We start from the raw sequence: 20,330 nt of genomic DNA on the forward strand, positions 1-20,330 counted from the left end.
GGCCGAATCCGGCCCACCGTGTCATTTTGTGTGGCCCGCCTCCAGATGCTGGACTACAACTCCTGCATTGCTCATCATTAGACATGATGTCCAGGGCTGATAGGAGTTGTAGTTTGATGAGTTCTTGGGCTTCCTTGCCCATCTGTCGGGAGGGATCGATTGGTGTCTCCCTGCCTGGCGTAAAGGGATTTGGAATATGAATGGACGGCAATCTGTCAGGAGGGGTCGGGTGGTGCCATCCTGCCTGGCATAAAGGGACTCTAGGATTTGGAGCCTGGATAGATGGCCATCTGTTGGGAGGGATCGGGCGGTGCCCTCTTGCCTGGTAGAAGGTGGAATCTTCCTGCCTGGCAGAAAGGAATTGGACTCTGGGATTTGGAATCTGAATGGATGGCTATCTGTTAAGAGGAATTGAATGGTGTATTCCTATCAGGCAGAGGTTGGACTCCTTTGGGGCCTGAATGTATGACCATCTGTTGGGAAGGGATCGAATGGTGCCTTACTGCCTGTCATAAAGGGATTGGACTCCAGGATTTGGAATCTGGGATGACTGTCAGGAGGGATTGAATGGTGTCTTCCTAGCTGGCAGAAAGGAATTGGACCCCTTTTGGGGGTCTGGAGAGATGGCCATCTGTCGGGAGGGATCAAATGGTGTCTTCGTAACTGGCAGAAAGGAATTGGACTCCTTTTGGGGTCTGGAGAGATGGCCATCTGTCGGGAGGGATCGAATGGTATCTTCTTAGCTGGCAGAAAGGAGTTGGACCCCCTTTTGGCGTCTGGAGAGATGGCTATCTATCAGGAGGGATTGAATGGTGTCTTCCTAGCTGGTGGGAAGGAGTTGGACCCCTTTTGGCGTCTGGAGAGACGGCCATCTGTTGGGAAGGATCAAATGGTGTCTTTGTAACTGGCAGAAAGGAGCTAGACTCCTTTTGGGGTCTGGAGAGATGGCTATCAGTCGGGAGGGATCGAATGGTGTCTTCCTAACTGGCAGAAAAGAGTTGGACAACTTTTTGGACTCTGGAGAGACGGCTATCTGTCAGGAGGGATCAAATGGTGTCTTCCTAGCTGGCAGAAAAGAGTTGGACTCCTTTTTGGGGTCTGGAGAAATGGCTATCAGTCAGGAGGGATCAAATGGTATCTTCCTAGCTGGCAGAAAGGAGTTGGACCCCTTTTTGGGGTCTGGAGAGATGGCTATCTGTTGGGAGGGATCAAATGGTGTCCTCCTAGCTGACAGAAAGGAGTTGGACCCCTTTTTGGGGTTTGGAGAGATGGCCATCTGTCAGGAGGGATCAAATGATGCCTTCCTGCCTGGCAGAAAGGGATTGGACTCCAGGATTTGGAATCTGGGATTACTATCTGTCAGGAGGGATCGAATGGTGTCTTCCTAGTCGACACAAAGGGGTTGGACTTTGGGGTCTAGATTAGATGGATGGCCATCTGTCAGGAGGGATCAGATGGTGTCCTCCTGCCTGGTATAAAGGGTTTTTGATTCCCCCCAGGACTTGGAATTAGAACTTTGGGGTCTGGAGAGATGGCCATCTGTCGGGAGGGATCGAATGGTGTCTTCTCAGCTGGCAGAAAGGCATTGGACCCCTTTTTGGGGTCTGGAGAGATGGCCATCTGTTGGGAGGCATCAAATGGTGTCTTCGTAACTGATAGAAAGAAGTTGGACTCCTTTTGGTCTCTGGAGAGATGGCTATCTGTCGGGAGGGATCGAATGGTGTCTTCCCAGCTGGCAGAAAGGGGTTGGAATCTGAATGGATGGCCCAAATCCTGCATCCAATTCCAATGATTCCAGGTTGGGGAAGGGATGCTCTGCCACCTCCTCCTCCTCTCTCCCAGGCTGATGCTGTTTACCTTGAGCTGCTTTCCTCCCTTTCCTCCTCCTTTCCTCCCTCCTTCCCTCCTTTCCTTCCCTTCCTTTTCCTTTCCAAATGCACACCTTCCTTGATTTCCCCTCTCTCTTTCCAAAAGGGAAAAAAAAGGAGGAAAAAAACCTCCTGGTCATTGTTGATAGAGATAAGTGATGATGTCAGCCCGGTTGCCACGGCGACGGGATGGGTAAATTGGAGATGAGTGGGTGGTTGCCATGGAGCCCGGTCCACGGTTGCCGTGGTTACCGGGCATCTGTTCCACTTCTCCTCCTCCTTCATCTTCATCCCCTTTTCCAGATAGAGAGATATATATATATATATTCACACACACATACACACACATTTGCAGCCCTGCTGAATTCATTTGGGATGGTTTGTGTATATTGTCGTTACGGACCTTTTCTGCCGTGTTCTTCCACGATTTGTGGCATCGCCTTGCTAACACCAAATAATTAATAATAATAATAATAATAATAATAATAATAATAACAAAAAATTATATTAGTAATATAATATAAAAATATAATATAAAAAATAATAGATAATAATAATATAATAGTAAAATAATAAAATATTATATTATAATATAATAATAGGTAATCATATAAAATAATATATATAATATAATAGTATAATATTATTATGAGATAATAATATATCATAGTATAATATAAAATATAATATAATATATAATAATAGAACAGAAAAACAATAAAATGATATTATATAATAGTATAATAATATAGAATAATATATATAATATAATAGTATAGTATAATATTATTATGATATAATAATAGTATAATAATAGTATAATAATATAAAATAAAATAATAATATAATGCTCTAATAATATAAAAATAATATCTAATAACATAATAGTATAATAATATATAATAAGAATACTATATAATATAATAGCAGAATAATATTATTATAATATAATAATAATAATTTAATAGTATAATATAAAATAATATATAATTATAATATAATATAATAGTATAATATTATTGATAATATATAATAGTACAACAATATGAAATAATAATATAATGCTATAATGCTGTAAAAATAATATGTAATAATATAGTATAATAATATAAAATAAGAATACTATATAATATAATAAATATAATATAATAGTATAATATTATGATGTAATATTATATAATAATATAATAGTGTAATAATATAAAATAATAATATAATGCTATAATAATATAAAATAATATCTAATAACGTAATAGTATAATAATATAAAATAAGAATACTATATAATAATATAATACCATAATAATATTATTATAATATAATAATAATATAACAGTATAATATAAAATAATATATAATTATAATATAATATAATAGTATATTATTATGATATAATAATATAAAATAATATAAAATAATATAATGCTATAATAATGTAAAAAATAATATCTAACATAATAGTATAATAATATAAAATAATACTATATAATATAATAATATATAATATATTGTAATATAGTAATATAATAGCATAATATTATTATAATAATATAATAATATCTAATAATATAATGCTATAATAATATAATATAAAAATAATATCTAATAATATAATAGTAGGATTGTTGTAGGTTTTTCGGGCTATATGGCCATGTTCTAGAGGCATTTTCTCCTGACATTTCGCCTGCATCTATGGCAAGCATCCTCAGAGGTAGTGAGGTGTATAATATTATTATGTATAATATTATAGTATAATATTATTATGATATAATATATAATAAAATAGAATGATATAAAATAATAATATAACGGTATAATAAAAAATAATATCTAATAATATAGTAATACAATAATAATATAAATAAGAATACTATATAATGGAATAATGAATTATAATATATAATAAAATATAATAGTATAATATCTAATAATATAATAGTATAATAATATAAAATATCTAATAATATAATATTAATATAATAATAATATATATTATAATATTATAATTATAGTATAACAATAATAATAATAATAATATACTGCAGGCTAAAGACAAATTAAACCCCCAAGAAAAATTATTTCCTATAGATGGATTTGAAAGGAGTATGGAGCCCAAGATAGGTAAGAAAAAATAACAACAACAACAATAATAACAACCACAACGAGGGATGGAGAGGGAGTCAGGAAAGGGAGATCTCCATCATCATCACAGAGGGAGAAGTGGTCCCCTCCTCTGGGTTGCCGCGGCAACGGGCGGTAACCTGGCAACAAGAGGCTGATGGGGAGGAAAGATACAGCCCCCTCCCCTCGGCGCCATGGCAACCGCCTCCCAGTCCCTAAGTGGAGCCTGTGCGGACGGCTTGCGTTTGAATATATATATATATATATTTTGGAGAAGGGGGATCTCATTCTCCATCATGGAAGATTTTCCCCTTCTGAAAACAACCCCTTGGGGGGACCCTTCTGTGCCCCCATCCCCACATCAAGCAGGGAAATGTCATTACTGTAATGGTATTTTCATCCTGCGCTTGATTAGCATTGAATGGCCTTGCAGTTACAAAGCCTGGCTGCTTCCTGCCTTGGAGAATCCTTTGTTGGGAGGCGGGCGGGAGAAAGAACTCTTGTCTGCTTGAGGCAAGTGTGAATGTTGCCATTGACCAGCTTGATTAGCATTGAATGGCCTTGCAGCTACAAAGCCTGGCTGCTTCCTGCCCGGGGGAATCCTTTGTTGGGAGGCGGGTAGGAGAAAGAACTCTTGTCTGCTGGAGGCAAGGATGAATGTTGCCATTGGCAGGCTTGATTCGCATTGAATGGCCTTGCAGCGTCGAAGCCTGACTGCTTCCTACCTGGGGGAAGCCTTTGTTGGGAGTTGGGTGGGAGAAAGAACTCTTGTCTGGTGGAGGCAAGTGTGAATGTTGCCATTGGCCAGCTTGATTAGCATTGAATGGCCTTGCAGCTACAAAGCCTGGCTGCTTCCTGCCCGGGGCAATCCTTTGTTGGGAGGCGGGTAGCAGAAAGAACTCTTGTCTGCTGGAGGCAAGTGTGAATGTTGCCATTGGCCACCTTGATTAGCATCAAATGGCATTGCAGTTTTGAAGCCTGGCTGCTTCCTGCCTGGGGGAATCTTTTGTTGGGAGGTGGGTGGGAGAAAGAACTGTTGTCTGTTAGAGGCAAGGGTGAATGTTGCCATTGGCCACCTTGATTAGCATTGAATGGCCTTGCAGCTTCAAAGCCTGGCTGCTTCCTGCCTGGGGCAATCCTTTGTTGGGAGATGGGTGGGAGAAAGAACTCTTGTCTGCTGGAGGCAAGTGTGGATGTTGCCATTGGCCAGCTTGATTAGTATTGAATGTCCTTGCAGCTTCGAAGCCTGGCTGCTTCCTGCCTGGGGGAATCCAGCTTATTCAACCAATAATAATAATAATAATAATATAAAGACCTATTTAGGTCCATCACCCTTCTCCGCCATGTTATGCTCCGCAATAATCGATCGCCATTTATATTTATAGCGAGAGAGTCGATCGCTTGGCCTTGCGCCCGGTTGCACTTCAAAGTGGCTTGGGATCAATACTATATATATATATATATATATATATATATATATATATATATATGGGACTGCAGATCTTTCTGGGAAACCCTGAGCGTCTTTCGGGATGGGAGAGAGGTTCGGTTTTGCTATTTTGGGGCTGGCGGATGCTCGCAAAAGCCTCTCCTTACAGCTTCAAAAAGCACCATAGGCTACTGATCAGTCACCATGTGGCAGTGAGTTCCATAGGTTAACCTGGTCCAAACTGGAATGGGAGACAAGGCTCAAGACCTTGCAAAACTACAACTCCCAGAGCATTGACCGTGATGTCTCGACCAATCAGATTGCACGGCTCCTCGGAAAAGACAGCGGGATTTGTTTGCAGGGACTGGCCGCCTCTCGGAGGAAGCCCTTTAATCCGCCGCGGCCTATTTTTGGGCCGGGATTATCTCACTGGAGAAGAGATCTGCATCTGGAGCAGCGCCTGGATCTCCGCAATTAATCTGAATGCGCAAAGGAGAAGGCGCACGGAAAATTACAACGAGTATTAGCCTCTCATTGCTGGAAGATAGCATTGAATTGCCTCTCTAGGCATGTTGTAGGTCCTCCAGCGGAACTATGTGTCTGTCCCTCTAGGAATTTCCTAGGTCCTCCGTTGAGACTCTAGCATATTGTTGCTGGAAGATAGCATTGAATTGCCTATCTAGGCATGTTGTTGATCCTCCAACAAAACTATATGGTTGCTCCTATTGGAAATTCATAGGTGTTGCACTCTAGTTTGCCCCTCTAGGAGTTTCCTAGGTCCTCCGTTGAAACTCTAGTGGTAACATCAGATATTAGCATCTCATTGCTGGAAGATAGCATTGAATTGCCTCTCTAGGCATGTTGTAGGTCCTCCAGCAAAACTATATGGTTGCTCCTGGTATCGCACTCTATACTTTGTCCCTCTAGGAATTTCCTAGGTCCTCAGTTGAGACTCTAATGGTAATATTAGATATAAGCATCTCGTTGCTGGAAGATAGCATTGAATTGACTCTCTAGGCATGTTGTAGGTCCTCCAGTGGAACTATATAGTTGCTCCTGGTGGAAATTCATGGGTATCGCACTCTATAGTTTGCCCCTCTAGGAATTTCCTAGATCCTCCATTGAGACTCTAGTGGTAACATCAGATATTAGCATCTCGTTGCTGGAAGATAGCATTGAATTGCCTCTCTAGGCATATTGTAGGTCCTCCAGCAAAACTATATGGTTGCTCCTGGTATCACACTCTATGGTTTGCACCTCTAGGAATTTCATGGGTCCTCCATTGAGACTTTAATGGTAACATCAGATATTAGCAACCTGTTACTGGAAGATAGCATTGAATTGCCTCTCTAGGCATGTTGTAGGTCCTCCAGCAGAACTATATGGTTGTCCCTCTAGGAATTTCCTAGGTCCTCTGTTGAGACTCTAGTGGTAACATCAGATGTTAGCATTTTGTTGCTGGAAGATAGCATTGAATTGCCTCTCTAGGCATGTTGTTGGTCCTCCAACAAAACTATATGGTTGCTCCGATTGGAAATTTATAGGTATCGCACTCTATAGTTTGCCCCTCTAGGAATTTCCTAGGTCCTCCGTTGAGACTCTAATGGTAACATCAGATTGTAGGTCCTCCAGGCTGTCCAATAAATGAAACGAACCCACTTTGACGGCAACTGCAGTCTTTTGGGGGGCTGTATGTCGAGATCAAAGCCTGTCAACCTCATTTTACACCCCCCAAAGCTCACCCACACGCACCCATTTCTCCGTGGTCCTTTCTCTCCCTTTCCCTTCGGCCTCCTCCTTGCCTTTAATGTGATTACAAATGCATTTACCGAAAAAAGATCCCAGCTGCCTGCGGAGATAATCTCACTCTTTCTAATCCCGCAGAGAAGAGAGCGAGGGCGAGGAAGGGGGGGCGCGCGCACCACTTTCCGAGGGTCTTAACCCTCCCGCGCCAGGCTGCTCCCAAAAATATGGCATTTCTATCGCTTTGAGGTTATTGTGAGTTTTCCAGGCTGCCTGGTCATTCTCCAGAAGCATTCTTTCCCCACAATAATACCGCACAAGCCAGTCAAGGTGGTCCCAGTGGTAATTGGTGCACTGCAGACCTTGGCCTGCACTTAAAAACAATCGGTGCAGACAAAAAATTACCACGGGTCAGCTGCAAAAATAATAATGGTACGAGGATTTAAAGACTGAATGGTAAAGACTCTGGAACAAGCCAGTAGAGGTGGTCCCAGTGGTGATGGGCACACTGGGTGCAGCGCCTCAAGACCAGTCGGCGCTGACAAAAATTACCATCTGTCAGCTGCAATAATAATAATAATAATAATAATATGTTAAAACCAATAATATCTATGCATATAATAAAAGTGAAAATATGTATGGGTGTATGTGGCTGGGTTGTCCACTTACACAGACAAGGTCCCACTTCAACAACTAGCCATAACTCACTACTCAAGAGACACTAATGGTTGTCCCTCCAATGACATTGCAGGTGACAGTGAGAGCCATGAATATGTCCACGAACACCATATTTCCTACCACCCAAGAGAAAGCTTTCAGACAAGGACAATGCCATCCTAGATGTTGTTTTTCCTCCACATCCCAGGGTTCCTTTCTCTCTTCATTGGTGTGGAATTTGTCATGAACATGTCCAAGAGCCTTGCCAATATCCTCCACCAAAACCACTGCCCATCACCCAAGAGAAGGCTTTCAGACAAGGACAATGCCATCCTAGATGTTCTGGCTTTCCTCCACATCCCAGGGTTCCTTTCTCTCTCCATTGGTGCGGAATTTGCCATGAACATGGCCAAGAGTCCTGCCAATGTCCTCCTCCAACACCACACTGCCCACCACCCAAGAGAAGGCTTTCAGGCGAGGACAATGCCATCCTAGATGTTCTGTTTTTCCTCCATATCCCAGGGTTCCTTTCTCTCTCCATTGGTGTGGAATTTCTCATGAACATGCCCAAGACCCCGGCCAATGTCCTCCTCAAACACCATATTTCCCACCACCCAAGAGAAGGCTTTCAGGCGAGGACAATGCCTTCCTAGATTTGATATGTTTCCTCCACCACAGATATCCCAGTGTTCCTTACTCTCTCCATTGGTATGGAATTTGCATGATCATGCCCACCGCCTCTCCCTTAACCATTTCCTATTCTTTTCTATCAACTAACAGAGGAATTGATCAGCAACTGAACATACTAGAGAGTTTTGGGGAGAATTTGCCATGATGTATAGGAGTTGTAGGTCCTGGGATGTATAGTTCACTTGTAATGGAAGAGCACTCTGAACTCCACCAACGATGGACCTGGAACTAACTTGGCACACACAACCCCCATGACTAACAAAAAATACTGGAGGTCTTTGGAGGGATTTATAGGAGTTGTAGTTCACCTACATCCAGGGCGCACTCTGAACGCAAACAATGATGGATCTGGACCAAACTTGGCACGCAGACCCAATATGCCCAAATTAGAATACTGGTGGGTTTTGAGGGGAATTGGCCTGGACATTTTGGAGTTGTAGGTTCTGGGATTTATAGTGAAGACACCGTGAAGACTTTCATACAGGGAGCATTTCATCTGTGATTGTATGTGTTTCCTCCACCACAAACATCCCAGTGTTCAATAATGTATTTTCGAAGAGTTTCGTGGCCGGAATCACTGGGTTGCTGTGAGTTTTCCGGGCTGTCCGACGATGTTCCAGAAGCATTTTCTCCTCAGAGAAAATGTCCTCAGAGACCTCACAACCTCCGCCATAGATGTGGGCGAAACGTCAGGAGAGAATGCTTCTGGAACATGGCCAATCCCAGCCCTGACTCTGTATCTCTCCCCCTTTCAGATGAACAGGCCGATCCAGGTGAAACCGGCGGACAGCGAAAGCAGAGGAGGTAACGACGCAACCGGAGGAGTTTGGGGAGGGTCTCTAAGTAGGTTCCCTATATAGATATATGTATGTATATATATAGGTTACCCCCTCCCCAACCCATTATTGGTGCGATCCAAATGGGGGTGTCCCTCAGAATAAGGGGTGTCCACCAGACTCACAATGGACAGGTCTCGGATACGGGACGCCCTTTAAAATGAGGACCCCATATCGGGAATGAGCATTTGGTCTCCCAAATCAGGGGTGTCCCATCTCATCGGGGAAACCCAGTGTCTGATCCACGTCCCCCTTTTCCCCTCCAGAAGACCGGAAGCTCTTTGTCGGGATGCTGGGGAAGCAGCAGACGGACGAGGACGTCCGGAAAATGTTTGAGCCCTTCGGGAACATCGACGAATGCACCGTCCTCCGCGGGCCTGATGGCACCAGCAAAGGTGAGTGGAAACGAGAGGGAAGGGGATTCCACACTCACCCCGAATTCTCCTCATTGGGTCCAATGGGAGATGTTCCTCCAGGAAATCCCTCCATATCTTCGTTGGGTCCAATGGGAGATGTTCCTCCAGGAAGTCCCTCCATATCTTCATTGAGTCCAATGAGAGATGTTCCTCCAGGAAGTCCCTCCATATCTTCATTGGGTCCAATGGGAGATGTTCCTCCAGGAAGTCCCACCAAGCAACTGTAGGGGCGCCAAAGTATGTTTACCGATCTGATATCTTCATGGGGTCCAATGGGAGATGTTCCTCCAGGAAATCCCTCCATATCTTCATTGGGTCCAATGGGAGATGTTCCTCCAGGAAGTCCCACCAAGCAACTGTAGGGGCGCCAAAGTATGTTTACCGATCTGATATCTTCATGGGGTCCAATGGGAGATGTTCCTCCAGGAAATCCCTCCATATCTTCATTGGGTCCAATGGGAGATGTTCCTCCAGGAAGTCCCTCCGTATCTTCGTTGGTTCCAATGGGAGATGTTCCTCCAGGAAGTCCCTCCATATCTTCATTGGGTCCAATGGGAGATGTTCCTCCAGGAAGTCCCTCCGTATCTTTATTGGGTCCAATGGGAGATGTTCCTCCAGGAAGTGCCACCAAGCAACTGTAGGGGCGCCAAAGTATGTTTACTGATCCGATATCTTCATTGGGTCCAATGGGAGATGTTCCTCCAGGAAGTCCCTCCGTATCTTCATTCGGACCAATGGGAGATGTTCCTCCAGGAAATCCCTCCATATCTTCATTGGGTCCAATGGGAGATGTTCCTCCAGGAAGTCCCTCCGTATCTTCATTCGGACCAATGGGAGATGTTCCTCCAGGAAATCCCTCCATATCTTCATTGGGTCCAATGGGAGATGTTCCTCCAGGAAGTCCCTCCGTATCTTCGTTGGTTCCAATGGGAGATGTTCCTCCAGGAAGTCCCTCCATATCTTCATTGGGTCCAATGAGAGATGTTCCTCCAGGAAGCCCCTCCGGACCTTCATTGGGTCCAATGGGAAATGTTCAGGAAGTCCCTCCATATCTTCATTGGGTCCAATGGGAGATGTTCCTCAAGGAAGTCTTCATTGGGTCCAATGGGAGATGTTCCTCCAAGAAGTCCCTCCAAGCAACTATAGGGGGCGCCAAAGTAGTATGTCTACTGATTTGATATCTTCATTGGATCCATGGGGAGATGTTCCTCCAGAAAGTCCCACCAAGCAACTGTAGGGGGGGGGGGGAGGGCAAAGTATAAGTATGTTTACCGATACAATATCTTCATTGGGTCCAATGGGAGATGTTCCTCCAGGAAGTCCCTCAATGGAGCTGTAGGGGGCACCAAAGTATGAGTAGGTCTACTGATCCGATATCTTCATTGGGTCCAATGGGAGATGTTCCTCCAGAAAGTCCCTCCACGCAACTGAAGGGAGCACCAAAGTAGAAGTATGTTGGACCTAGAGATTCCTAGAGGGAATACTCATCCAACAGAAGTTGACCACAGTCAATCCTTATGTAGTCATCTCTAGAAGGAGATGGTTCTCACTCTACAGACTTATGCTGGAGGACCCAGATTCCCAATGAGAACATCTCTCTAACATTATTTGGTCGTCCACAGTTGACCATAGGGCTGTGTGCTGGAAGACCTTGCAGGGGCGGGGCAAAAGGGGAGCTCCGCCCCTTCCTCAGACCCTACTGATGTTACCTCTTCTTCCCCGAATCAGGCTGCGCATTTGTGAAGTTCCAGACCCACGCAGAAGCGCAGGCGGCCATTAACACGTTGCACGGCAGCCGCACTTTGCCTGTGAGTATGCCGCCATTGAAGAGAATGTGGATTTCCCCTCATTTTGTAGAAATGCAATGCTTCCGTTGCCTCTGTCGCCCCCAAGTGGTCGATTATGTGGATTACACCGTCTCCAAAATTTCATTGGAAACTCCTTCTCTGTTGGGTTGTATATTTTATTTTTAAAGATAAAGAGTGTCTATTTCTTCAAGGGCGCCTCCTCCAGCCTCGTGGTCAAGTTTGCGGACACCGAGAAGGAGCGAGGCCTCCGGCGCATGCAGCAAGTGGCCAACCAGCTGGGCATGTTCAGCCCCATCGCGCTGCAGTTTGGGGCTTACAGTGCCTACACCCAAGCAGTAAGTGCTCCAAGCAGAGAAGCATCTTGTTCTCACATGGTAGATGGTCAATAGTGATAGCTGGAGATAAGAGCTAGAGATGGAAGACAAGAGATAGAGTAGATAGATGGAGATGGGAGCTAGAGATGAGAGATACATAGAGATGGTAGATGAGAGCTAGATATAGATGGTGGAGATGATCAAGATGATAGAAAGCTAGAGATGACAGTTAGCTAGGGATTGTAGATGGCTAAAGATGGTAGATAGATACAGATAATTAGAGATGAGAGCTAGAAGGAGATGACAGGTAGATGATCCATACAGATAGCTGGAGATGAGAGTTAGCTAGAGATGGGAGACAGAGATAGAGTTAGATAGATGAAGATGGGAGCTAGAGATGAGAGATACATAGAGATGGTAGATGATAGCTATAGATGGTGGAGATGGTCAAGATGATAGAAAGCTAGAGATGAGGGTTAGCTAGAGATGGTAGACAGAGATAGCTATGGTAGACAGATGGAGATGAGAGCTAGAGATGAGAGGTACATAGAGATGGTAGATAGAGATAGCTAGGGATAAGAGCTAGACATAGATGGAGAAGATCAAGATGATAGAAAGCTAGAGATGAGAGTTAGCTAGGGATTATAGATAGCTAAAGATTGTAGGTAGATAGCTAGAAATGAGAGCTAGGAGATGAGAGGTAGATGATAGACATAGTTGGAGATGAGAGCTAGAGATGGTAGATAACTACAGTAGACAGATGGAGATGAGAACAAGAGATGAGATGATGCATAGAGATGGTAGATAAGGATAGCTGGAGATGAGAACTAGATGATGGAGATGATCAAGATGATAGAAATCTAGAGATCAGGGTTAGCAAGGTATTATAGATAGCTAAAACTGGTAGATAGATACAGATAGCTAGAGATGAGAGCTAGAAGGAGAGGAGAGGAGAGGTAGATGATCGATAGACAAAGCTAGAGACGATAGTTAGCTAGAGTTGGTAGACAGAGATAGAGTAGACAGATGAAGATGAGAGCTAGATATGAGATACATAGAGATGGTAGATAGGGATAGCTAGAGTTGAGAGCTAGATATAGATGATGGAGGTGATCAAGATGATAGAAAGCTGGAGATGACAGTAACCTAGAGATGATAGATAGCTAAAGGTGGTAGATAGATACGGATAGCTAGAGATGAGAGGTAGAAAGAGAACACAGGTAGATGATCGATAGAGATAGCTGGAGATGAGAGTTAGCTAGAGATGGTAGACAGCTACAGTAGACAGATGGAGATGAGAACGAAAGATGATACATAGAGATGGTAGATAGGGATAGCTAGAGATGAGCTAGATATAGATGATAGAGATGATCAAGATGATAGAAAGCTAGAGATGAGGGTTAGCTAGAGATTATAGATAGCTAAAGATGGTAGATAGATACGGACAGAGATAGCTAGATGGAGATGAGAGCTAGAGATGAGAGATACCTGAAGATGACAGATAGGAATAGCTGGAGATGAGAGCTAGATAAAGATTATGGAGATGATCATGATGATGGAAAGCTAGAGATGAGGGTTAGCTAGAGATTATAGATAGCTAAAGATGGTAGATAGATAAAGGTGGTATTTAGATACGGACAGAGATAGCTAGATGGAGATGAGAGCTAGAGATGAGAGATACCTGAAGATGACAGATAGGAATAGCTGGAGATGAGAGCTAGATAAAGATTATGGAGATGATCATGATGATGGAAAGCTAGAGATGAGAGTTAGCTAGGGATTATAGATAGCTAAAGATGAAAGCTAGGGATTATAGATAGCTAGAGATGAAAGACAGACAAATAGACAAGTAAGTAAGATCAACAAGACTGCAGGAGCTTTCATGTTGTACCCCTCTCTCTCTCTCTCTCTCTCTCTCCGCCAGCTAATGCAGCAACAGGCGGCCCTGGTTGCCGCGCACTCGGCCTACCTCAACCCCATGGCGACCATGGCCGCGGTCCAGATGCAGCAGATGGCCACCATCAGCCCCAACGGCCTCATCGCCACCCCCATCACCCCCATCACGCCCTCCTCAGGTGAGTCCCATGCTTAGGGCAGGCATCCCCCCATCGATGGGCACCTGGGGACATTAGGAGGGCAAAGGACACATGGACAGGTGTTTCCACCTGATTGCCTATGGAAAAGAGAATGGCAGGTTATGCCATGTTTCCACCTACAACCTATTGAGCAGAAGGAGTTTTGGATGAATGGGAGAGGCAACGAGGGTGAAGGTGGCAACCATTGTGCTTATTCACCCTTATTCACCATCTTTGTAATTGATTTGCGTGTTTGATTCTATCTTAATATTTATATCTTGTTGATTTTAGATTATTTTAATACATAGAGATGAGAGATTGATATTATATGATAGAGCTACAGAGATTGAGATGAGAGATAGGATTGTAGAGATGGGAGATATAGATAAGACATGAGAGATGGAGATGAATGGATAGATACGGTAGATAGATAGATAGATAGATAGATAGAAGTGATAGATCGGATGATAGAGATGATAGAGAAGATAGATAGGGATGATAGACGTGAGAGATGGAGATGGAAATAGATAGATAGATAGATAGATAGATAGATAGATAGATAGATAGAGGTGATTGATAGAAGTGATAGATCGATGGATAGAGTATAGATAAAGATGGTAGATAGATAGATAGATAGATAGATAGATAGATAGATAGATAGATAGGGATGATTGAGATGAGATATATAGATAGACATGAGAGATGGAGATGGAAGGATGGATAGACCAATAGATAGATAGAGGTGATAGATTGATGGATAGACATGATAGAGAAGATGGTAAGTTAGATAAATAAGGATGATAGAGATGAGAGGTATAGACATGAGATATAGAGATGCATGGAGAGATCGGTGGATAGAGATGATAGAGAAGATAGGGAGATAGATAGGGATTATAGAGATGAGAGGTATAGATAGACATGAGAGATGGAAATGGATAGATAGATATATAGATAGATGTGATTGGTAGAAGTGATAGATCGATGGATAGAGATTATAGATAAAGAAGATAGATAGATAGATAGATAGATAGATAGATAGATAGATAGATAGAGATAGATAGATAGGGATGATTGAAAAGATATATAGATAGACACAAGAGATGGAGATGGGTGGAGAGATAGAGGTGATTGATAGAGGTGATAGATCGATGGATACAGATGATAGAGAATATAGATGGATAGATAGATAGGGATGATAGAGATGAGAGATGTAGATGGACATAAGAGATGGAAATGGATGGATGGATGGATAGATAGAGGTGATTGACAGAAGTGATAGATCGATGGATAGAGATTATAGATAAGATAGACAGGGATGATTGAGTTGAGATATATAAATAGTAGGCCTGGGTAACAACGGAAAAATTTGTTTCTAAAATCGATTCGTTTTTTTGGGGGGGTTTTGCGTTTCGTTATTTAAAATAATTACAAAATTTTCCTTTTAAAAAGTTCGATATTTACGAAATTTCGTAAATGTGAAAAAAATTACAAAACATTAACGAATCGATTTCCGAAACAATAACGAATCGATTCGTTAATGGCGGACGCGACCGCGAAATACGCTAAAAAACCTCCAAAAACTTCTGAAGCTTCCCTCTCCCTCTGTTGTTGACTGTTGGTGTGATATTATAATTTTTTTTCAATAATTAAACAAAAAACAACCATAAAACTTGCCCCAGACATGCGGAAATAATAACGAAACGACCTCAAAACAATAACAAAACGAATACAATAACGAAATACGAAGCATTTACAAAACTATTTAAAAATTCGTTTTTTTTAAAAATTGCTCCAGAATGGTTCGTTATCGTTTTGTAATTTAAAAAATTAACGAATTATTAACTAATTACGAATTAACGAAACGAAACCGCCCAGCCCTAATAAATAGACATGAGGTGAAGATGGAAGGATAGATGGATAGACCAATGGATAGACGAATAGATAGATAGAGGTGATAGATTGATGGACAGAGAGGATAGAGAAGATAGAAAGTTAGATAGATAGGGATGATAGAGATGAGAGATATAGATAGACATGAGAAATGGAAATGGAAATGGAAATGGATGGATGGATGGATAGATAGATAGATAGATAGATAGATAGAGGTGATTGACAGAAGTGATAGATTGATGGATAGAGATTATAGAGAAGATAGAAAGTTAGGTAGATAAGAGTGATAGAGATGAGAGATATAGACATCAGAGATGGAGGTGGATGGATAGATGGGTAGATAGACTAATAGATAGATAGATAGATGTGATGGATCGATGGATAGAGATGATAGAAAAGATAGAAAGTTTGATAGACAGGGATGAGATGAGAGAGATAAACATTAGAGACGGAGATGGGTAGATGGATAGAGGTGATGGATGATGAACAGAGATGATAGAGAAGATAGAAAGAAAGAAAGATAGACAGGAATGATAGAGATGGGTGATATATAGACATGAGAGATGGAGATGGAAATAGATAGATAGATAGATAGATAGATAGATGTGATTGATAGAGGTGATAGATCGATGGATAGAGATGACAGAGAAGATAGATAAGGATGATAGAGAAGATCGATATAGCTAGAGATGAGAGATAGACATAATGAATGGATGGATGGATGGAGGTAATGATAGATCGATGGATTGATGGTAGAGATCATTGATAGAGAAGATAGATGCAATAGATAGATAGGATAGGTAATGTTAGGTACAATTAGAGGTAAAAGATAGAGATGAGAGATAGCTAGCCATTTTGAGTCTCAAAGAGAATGTAAATAAATATGATGGAATACAATAATTCTGGGCCAGGTACCAGCACACCGCCTGCCATTGCCGCGACGCCGGTCTCCGCCATCCCGGCCACCCTCAGCGTCAACGGCTACAGCCCTGTCCCCACCCAGAGCACGGGGCAGCCCACCTCGGAGGCCATTTACACCAATGGCGTCCACCCATACCCAGGTAAGCCCTTACGCTCAAGGAGGCCTTCCCAAACCATTTCCCCCTCTCTCGTCATGGATACCGCTCCTCATTTTAACCAGTGGGACCGAGTATCCAAGCTGGGTCAGTGGGACCGGGTATCCGAGCTGGGTCAGTGGGACCGGGTATCCGAGCTGGGTCAGTGAGATCGGGTATTCGAGCTGGGTCAGTGGGGCCGGGTACCCGAGCTGGGTCAGTGGGGCCAAGTATCCGAGCTGGGTCAGTGGGGCCAGGTATCCGAGCTGGGTCAGTGGGACCAGGTATCCGAACTGGGTCAGTGGGACCGGGTATCCGAACTGGGTCAGTGGGACCGGGTATCCGAGCTGGGTCAGTGGGACCGGGTATCCGAGCTGAGTCAGTGGGACCGGGTATCCGAGCTGGGTCAGTGGGGTCGGGTATCCGAGCTGGGTCAGTGGGACCGGGTATCCGAGCTGGGTCAGTGAGATCGGGTATTCGAGCTGGGTCAGTGGGGCCGGGTACCCGAGCTGGGTCAGTGGGGCCAGGTATCCGAGCTGGGTCAGTGGGGCCAGGTATCCGAGCTGGGTCAGTGGGACCAGGTATCTGAACTGGGTCAGTGGGACCGGGTATCCGAGCTGGGTCAGTGGGGTCGGGTATCCGAGCTGGGTCAGTGGGGCCGGGTATCCGAGCTGGGTCAGTGGGACCGGGTATCTGAGCTGGGTCAGTGGGACCAGGTATCCGAGCTGGGTCAGTGGGACCGGGTATCCGAGCTGTCTCAGTGGGACCGGGTATCCGAGCTGTGTCAGTGGGACCGGGTATCCGAGCTGGGTCAGTGGGACCGGGTATCCGAGCTGTGTCAGTGGGACCGGGTATCCGAGCTGGGTCAGTGGGACCGGGTATCCGAGCTGGGTCAGTGGGGCCAAGTATCTGAGCTGGGTCAGTGGGACCGGGTATCCGAGCTGGGTCAGTGGGACTGGGTATCCGAGCTGGGTCAGTGGGACGGGGTATCCGAGCTGAGTCAGTGGGACCGGGTATCTGAGCTGGGTCAGTGGGACCGGGTATCCGAGCTGGGTCAGTGGAACCGGGTATCCGAGCTGGGTCAGTGGGACCGGGTATCCGAGCTGTGTCAGTGGGACCGGGTATCCGAGCTGGGTCAGTGGGACCGGGTATCCGAGCTGGGTCAGTGGGGCCAAGTATCCGAGCTGGGTCAGTGGGACTGGGTATCCGAGCTGGGTCAGTGGGACCGGGTATCCGAGCTGGGTCAGTGGGACCAGGTATCAGTGGGACCAGGTATCCAAGCTGGGTCAGGGGGACCGGGTATGTGAGCTGAGTCAGTGGGACTGGGTATCCGAGCACTTTGATGAAAAGCCACAATTTATCTCAAAAGTGTGTGATGTTCCCCTTCACTCCTCTCCACAGCACAGAGCCCAGCGGCCCCCGTGGACCCCTTGCAGCAGGCCTACGCCGGGATGCAACACTATACAGGTATGTGGGGTGGAGGACAGAGGCCGGGTACTCTGCTTCCTAGGCCCTGTTTCCAGGCGATGCTAGACAACTGATGGGTGGGTGGGTGGACGATAGACAGAGAGATGGATGATAAATGGATTATAGATTGCTGGAAGATGGATAGATGAAAGATGGATGGATAATAGACAATGGATGATAGATGGATTGTAAATAAAGAAGGATATATGGCTGTATGAAAGAAAGACATATGGGTGATGGATGGGCAAAAGCTGGATGATGGGTGGATGATAGATAGCTTATAGTTGGATAGAGGATGGATGATAGACACACAGATGGATGATGGATGGACAAAAAGTGAGTGGATGATGGATAGATGAATGATAGCTTATAGTTGGATAGAGGACAGAAGATATACAGACAGGTGGATGATGGGTAGATATAGATGGAGGATGGATGGGAGATAGATTGACGAAAGGTGGATGGATGCGAGATAGATGGATGATAGATAGCTTATAGTTGGATAGAGGACAGATGATAGACATATAGACAGATGGATGATGGATGGATGATATTTGGATGGAGGATGGATGGATGAAAGGTGGATGGATCATAGATAGCTTTATCCAACTATAAGCTATCTATCACCCATCCATCTTTTGTCCATCTATCCATCCTCCATCTGTCTGTATGTCTATCATCCATTATCCAACTATAAGCTATCTATCACCCATCCATCTTTTGTCCATCTATCCATCCTCCATCTGTCTGTATGTCTATCATCCATTATCCAACTATAGGCTATCTATCACCCATCCATCTTTTGTCCATCTATCCATCCTCCATCTGTCTGTATGTCTATCATCCATTATCCAACTATAAGCTATCTATCACCCATCCATCTTTTGTCCATCTATCCATCCTCCATCTGTCTGTATGTCTATCATCCATTATCCAACTATAAGCTATCTATCATCCATCCATCTTTTGTCCATCTATCCATCCTCCATCTGTCTGTATGTCTATCATCCATTATCCAACTATAGGCTATCTATCACCCATCCATCTTTTGTCCATCTATCCATCCTCCATCTGTCTGTATGTCTATCATCCATTATCCAACTATAAGCTATCTATCACCCATCCATCTTTTGTCCATCTATCCATCCTCCATCTGTCTGTATGTCTATCATCCATTATCCAACTATAAGCTATCTATCACCCATCCATCTTTTGTCCATCTATCCATCCTCCATCTGTCTGTATGTCTATCATCCATTATCCAACTATAAGCTATCTATCACCCATCCATCTTTTGTCCATCTATCCATCCTCCATCTGTCTGTATGTCTATCATCCATTATCCAACTATAGGCTATCTATCACCCATCCATCTTTTGTCCATCTATCCATCCTCCATCTGTCTGTATGTCTATCATCCATTATCCAACTATAAGCTATCTATCACCCATCCATCTTTTGTCCATCTATCCATCCTCCATCTGTCTGTATGTCTATCATCCATTATCCAACTATAAGCTATCTATCACCCATCCATCTTTTGTCCATCTATCCATCCTCCATCTGTCTGTATGTCTATCATCCATTATCCAACTATAGGCTATCTATCACCCATCCATCTTTTGTCCATCTATCCATCCTCCATCTGTCTGTATGTCTATCATCCATTATCCAACTATAAGCTATCTATCACCCATCCATCTTTTGTCCATCTATCCATCCTCCATCTGTCTGTATGTCTATCATCCATTATCCAACTATAAGCTATCTATCACCCATCCATCTTTTGTCCATCTATCCATCCTCCATCTGTCTGTATGTCTATCATCCATTATCCAACTATAAGCTATCTATCATCCATCCATCTTTTGTCCATCTATCCATCCTCCATCTGTCTGTATGTCTATCATCCATTATCCAACTATAAGCTATCTATCACCCATCCATCTTTTGTCCATCTA

General features: G+C 43.6%; 1 protein-coding gene across 5 annotated transcripts in view; it reads left to right on the top strand.

Moving 5' to 3' along the window:
- Positions 1–20,330, top strand: part of LOC132764206 (CUGBP Elav-like family member 3-A) — a 74,937-nt gene that overhangs the window by 32,819 nt on the left and 21,788 nt on the right. For 3 of the 5 annotated variants that reach the window (XM_067472324.1, XM_067472325.1, XM_067472326.1), the window contains exons 3-9: positions 9,264–9,351; positions 9,611–9,739; positions 11,489–11,568; positions 11,760–11,903; positions 13,807–13,957; positions 16,759–16,908; positions 18,304–18,369. In XM_067472324.1, coding sequence (XP_067328425.1) covers positions 9,264–9,351; positions 9,611–9,739; positions 11,489–11,568; positions 11,760–11,903; positions 13,807–13,957; positions 16,759–16,908; positions 18,304–18,369 — 808 coding nt within the window. The remainder of the gene's footprint in view (positions 1–9,263; positions 9,352–9,610; positions 9,740–11,488; positions 11,569–11,759; positions 11,904–13,806; positions 13,958–16,758; positions 16,909–18,303; positions 18,370–20,330) is intronic. The other 2 variants (XM_067472327.1, XM_067472328.1) reach the window with 1 other exon arrangement.

Source organism: Anolis sagrei, chromosome 12, assembly GCF_037176765.1.
Source record: "Anolis sagrei isolate rAnoSag1 chromosome 12, rAnoSag1.mat, whole genome shotgun sequence".
NCBI classification, from domain to species: domain Eukaryota; kingdom Metazoa; phylum Chordata; class Lepidosauria; order Squamata; family Dactyloidae; genus Anolis; species Anolis sagrei.